Raw genomic sequence first — 5,000 nt, forward strand, 5'->3', positions numbered from 1 at the left:
GTACGACCACCTGGAGGCGTTCGACGGCCCCTCGGACCGCGTACCCATCCTCAGCCGTCTGTGTGGCAGCCGCGTGCCCGAGCCGCTGGTCTCCACGGGCGACAGCATGCACCTGCGCTTCACCTCCGACGCCTCCGTGCAGCGCAAGGGCTTCCAGGCCACGCACACCACAGGTCAGCCGACACAGACCGGAACAGACCAGTTTAGTGACACACAGCAGCACAGTGTTAAACAGTTAGGTGTATTATTACAGTATTTTCAACACCTCTTGTTAGAGAGCCTGAAAAGTGTTACTCCCCTTACAGCCATATAAGCCAAACTGTATATACAGTGCCCTCTAGTGGCTGGTTTGTGCATTACCGTACATTCAGGTCTGCTTTGGAACTAACCTGGCATGATCATAAACCAACGTTCAATGAATTAGTGTGTTGTGCTTGAATAATATTGAACAGACGGTGCCAGGTATGTGTTGACCAGATAAATAGTAAATGAAATAATGGACAACCAAGCAGTAAAACAATCACTGATATGGTTTTAGTAAATAACCAGTACACTGTAAAAAACAGAACTTAAAATTGCTCGCCTTACTATGATTTTTAATTTAGCTGAGCCAAAAATAATTATTTGCACCATAAACTATAACAAAGTTGGATCAGCTTACTTTATTGAGTTTCTTGTTAAAACTTGATCTGACCTTACAACCTGCACAAGACCATTCTTATCAAGAACAGAGGTATTATTCTCACCTCGCAAGAAAATTGGCACTAACAGGCACGATTAAACCAAATTCAAGGCCTTAACCAGCTTAGTCTTGCGCTTGAAACACAGGGGAGGTCATGAAGACGGCAACGTTACACATACATGGAGGGGGAACTCGGATAATGCACATGTACATAGAAAAATGGACCGGGGTGACTTAACTAATAACACACAACAACATAACTAATAATGATAATAATCATTAATAACACTATACAGACACAAACACCAGATAATACGCATAACAGGGCCGGAGCCGCAAGGGCTCATGGGTAATGACGTCACCCTCTGGCACCCCCCCATTGGCCCGACGCTACAATATCTTGTTCAGATAATGTATATTTCACGTGTACATAAATCTCTAAATTCAATACTAAGAATAGCGAACCGAAGTTGGGTCTTAAAAGACAAATGACAAAACGGTTAAATTAACACGTTTATTATACCTTTCTGCAACAAAGGTAGTATTTCAATCAAAATACTCACATTTGGACGTTTGGAACAAGAAATAATAAGTTGGCTCAACTGTGAATTTCTTAAAAACGTAAGAGTTTGAGTTGGGATCAAACCTCAAAAATAGAGTGCAGTAATTTGCCTTGAAATTTTGAGTTTTCGTTTTTACAGTGTAGCGTAGGTCGCTGCTTGCCGCAGGTGAAATCCATTTCAAGATGTTCGGAGTCTAATCGCAAACCCCGCCCCGTTCTTTTAACAAGAAACTCAATAAAGTAAGCTGATCCAATTACTTTGTTATCATTTATGGTGCAATTAATTATTTTTGGCTCAGCTAAACTAAAAATTATAGTAAGGTGAGCAATTTTAAGTTCTGTTTTTTACAGTGTGTACTCCCACGCCCAGTTTGGAGACACCAACTACCCGGGCCACACGGAGTGTGAGTGGCTGCTGGTGGCGGAGGCCAGCTACAGCATCGAGCTCACCTTCACCACCTTCGAGGTGGAGGAGGAGGCCGACTGTGGCTACGACTTCATCGAACTCTACGATGGCCGCGACACCCAGGCACCTAGACTCGGGCGCTTCTGTGGCTCTGGGGTAAACGCTGAGGCCCTGTGTGTGTGTGTGTGTGTGTGTGTGTGTGTGTATGTGAGTGCGTGTGTGTGTGCATGGGTGTTTATGTGTGCTAGTTTGAACTATGGGACCATGTGGGACTGTAACATTTGTAAATTGGATGCTTCTTACATATATATATATATATATATAATTTATTATATATATATTATAAAAATCTCTTTTCTCCTCTCTCTCTCTCTCTCTCTCTCTCTCTCTCTCTCTCTCTCTCTCTCTCTCTCTCTCTCTCTCTCTCTCTCTCTCTCTCTCTCTCTCTCCAGCCCCGGGAGAAGCTGTACTCAGCGGGTGACGCTGTCTTGATCCGCTTCCATAGTGACGACACCATCAGTAAGAAAGGCTTCCACATTCGCTACACCAGCACCAAGTTCCAGGAGACGCTGCACGTGCGTAAGTAGCGTTCCCGGGGCTCGCTGCATCCCAACCGCCTGCTCGACGGAACGCCGGAGCCAAGCCACGTCCACGCGAGAAGCCCCGCCTCCTACACCCCCCAGAGACTCCGCCCCTGCACTGGACTCGCCTCCTTCCACTCACACGTGGCTGGCCATGATGAGAGCGCCACCCACCGGACTCCAACCTCCAATCACGTGTCCCACATCACCCGCCTCCGTAGCACAGCTTAGACACCCACAACGTCCTCACATGGAGAGAGTCCTCACAACGCTGCGTGGAGAAGGGCTGCCGGTCCTGAAATGAGCAGCACGTGTCCCCGCCTGTGACAGCAGGCACACGTTTCCCCGCCCGCGTTTACGCGCATGACTCGGCGAACTCCACCGACGGAAGAGGCTGGTTCCAAAAAACAGCTGCTTTTGTCGCACCATACCTCAACTAAACTGTGTGTGCGTGCGTGTGTGTTATACACGTGCGTGTGTGTGTGTTATATACGTGCGTGTGAGTGTGTTATATACGTGCGTCTGCTGCATGCGTGCTGGTGTGCACATTTTCATTTAAGTATATGTCTGGGTGTTTGTGTGTGGGGGGGGGGTTTCCTATAAAACATGAAATCAAAAAAAACATTTTCGTGTTGCTGATGTGACATGTTTACATGTGTGTTTACATGCGTGTTTACATGTGTGCGTTCCTCTCCGTGTGATGATGGAAAACGAGGACCCTTATACCCATACGAAATCTACAGTGTCCTTTCGCTTTCGATGGGAAGACTTTAACCGCAAGTGTGGTTGTCTGTGTGTTTTGGAACGAGCATGAACATGGGTTTGTACTCCCGATCAGAACAGAGATGGACTCACGTCTTAACATATTCTACTTAACAAAGACCACGAGTAAAGAAACCACTGAAACACACTCTCATTGTTTTGTTCATGTGGGTGGGTGAAATTAGTTTGGCTCAACATACTTAGCAAATGCTTTAAAACAAGACAAAAGAGGCGGTAAACAGGAAGAGAAGCTGTGCGTAAAGTATATGTAACAGAGGCCACAGCCCCTCACTACAACCCCCATAATTCTGTGCGCTTAATATGCACTTAACCCAAAAGAAGAGGATGTGTATCTGCTTATTCATTCATGCTCTCCAGCCAAGGGCCGTTCTGCAGACTTTGTTCCATGTTTTACAGACGACACAAGCTGACCTGTGTTTCAGCTAACTGCGTTTGAGTGTTATTTGAGTGCGATGAAGCCCCGCCCACTCAGAGGAAAGTGGGCTGGCTCTCCAAGGGGTGGGGGAGGGGCGTTTGCTCCGACCAGCCCTGACGCTCGCTGGCAAGGCAGTTGCTGCAGGAGGGAAACCTTAACTGTGCTACTCGGAACTACCGATCCCATGAGGCAGTGCTGCTCGACAGCGCATGGGAACGGCCCCCCAATGGAGTTGCGAGCAGCGCCCGTGTGAGAGAGCGTAGGAACAACCATTGCCTTACAACCAAACGGATATTCTTGCACATGAGGAGGCTTATGTAAATAATGTTGGTTGTTGTTCGTTTTCTCCTTGAATTATTAATGTATTTTATTTTATCCCAGCCAACATGTCCACATGGGCCCAACATGGGATTTAACTGGGCAGTATGGGTTTTATCTGGGCATGGGCTTAGAGTGGGCTTTTTTAAGGGTTCTATTCGGGCCCCAGTTGAGTTACATTTGTGGGCCCCATTGGGGTTATAAATCCCGGCCCCAGTTGGGTTATAGTTGGGACCCACGTGGGCCTGATTTTTAAAACAGCCTAATATTTTAAAAACGGACTTTTAAATACCATTTACAAAACAGACATTTTTACATAGTACACGATTTTATACCTCAGCTCAAGCAAATGATGGTAGAACTGGATATTTCTCTGGCACACAAACAAATAAATTGCATGTTGATATAGTTTAATTTGTGAAGCAGTTATAATAACTAAATTCATTCAAAATATTAAGAAAGTTAATGAACCTGCTTCAGATGTATGGAATAAACCATTGCCTCGCATCCTCTCGTGCGCGCCCGCCCCCAACGAAAGACTAAACGGTCTCCCGCCTGGCCTGACTGAAAGTGAATTTTTATATCCGTTGGAGATATCATTCACTGAGGTAAGAAATTAACTTTTTATCCGGTTTCTCTAATTTGGTTATCAATGTGTAAAAGAACAAATATACAATGAAAGAAAGAAAAATATCTGAGGATATAATGCCTGACGTTATATTTAATTCAAACCTAGCTATGTTAATTTGATAGCTAAAACAACCGTTAGTGTTGAAAGGTAGAACGCAAGCGTTCATTTGTTATGGCTAAGAGGAATAATCTGTGGGGGGAAATATAGTGTTTAAATATCTATGTTTACACATTTTCGACGTAACCCACCTAGATTTAGTTAATTAATTTTCCTAGCTAAGACATAAGTGCAAATTTCGATGTTGCTAGGCTAGCTAACCTAAGATAGTGAGTTAACCTATCTTAGCAAACACTAGAACTAAGTGGTCATCTTGGTTAACTAGCTAGCTAGTTATGTTTAGAGAATGTTTGCTTAACGTTTTGGTAGAAAAGATAATTGTCCTGTTAGTTATTAATTAAGTGATAAACCTTTACAGTTAATAGTAAGTCGTGTCCTGGCATTAAATATACCAAATACATTGGTACCTCGAGATACGAGCTGCTCTATATACGAGCAATCCAAGATACGAGCACCGAGACGAGCAAAATTTCTGTTCGACACCCGAGTGCACGTTCGAGATACG

The 5,000-nt window shown here is 44.7% G+C and overlaps 1 protein-coding gene and 1 long non-coding RNA gene across 2 annotated transcripts in view; both read left to right on the top strand.

Annotated features, from left to right (window-relative positions):
* Positions 1-5,000, top strand: part of LOC143497856 (uncharacterized) — a 74,478-nt gene that overhangs the window by 18,338 nt on the left and 51,140 nt on the right. The gene's annotated exons all lie outside the window — the stretch shown is intronic.
* Positions 1-5,000, top strand: part of LOC143497849 (dorsal-ventral patterning tolloid-like protein 1) — a 52,329-nt gene that overhangs the window by 2,376 nt on the left and 44,953 nt on the right. The window contains exon 3 of the mRNA XM_076993452.1: positions 1-173. This exon is cut by the window's left edge and continues 41 nt beyond it. Coding sequence (XP_076849567.1) covers positions 1-173 — 173 coding nt within the window. The remainder of the gene's footprint in view (positions 174-5,000) is intronic.

This window comes from Brachyhypopomus gauderio, unplaced genomic scaffold, assembly GCF_052324685.1.
Source record: "Brachyhypopomus gauderio isolate BG-103 unplaced genomic scaffold, BGAUD_0.2 sc113, whole genome shotgun sequence".
NCBI lineage: Eukaryota > Metazoa > Chordata > Actinopteri > Gymnotiformes > Hypopomidae > Brachyhypopomus > Brachyhypopomus gauderio.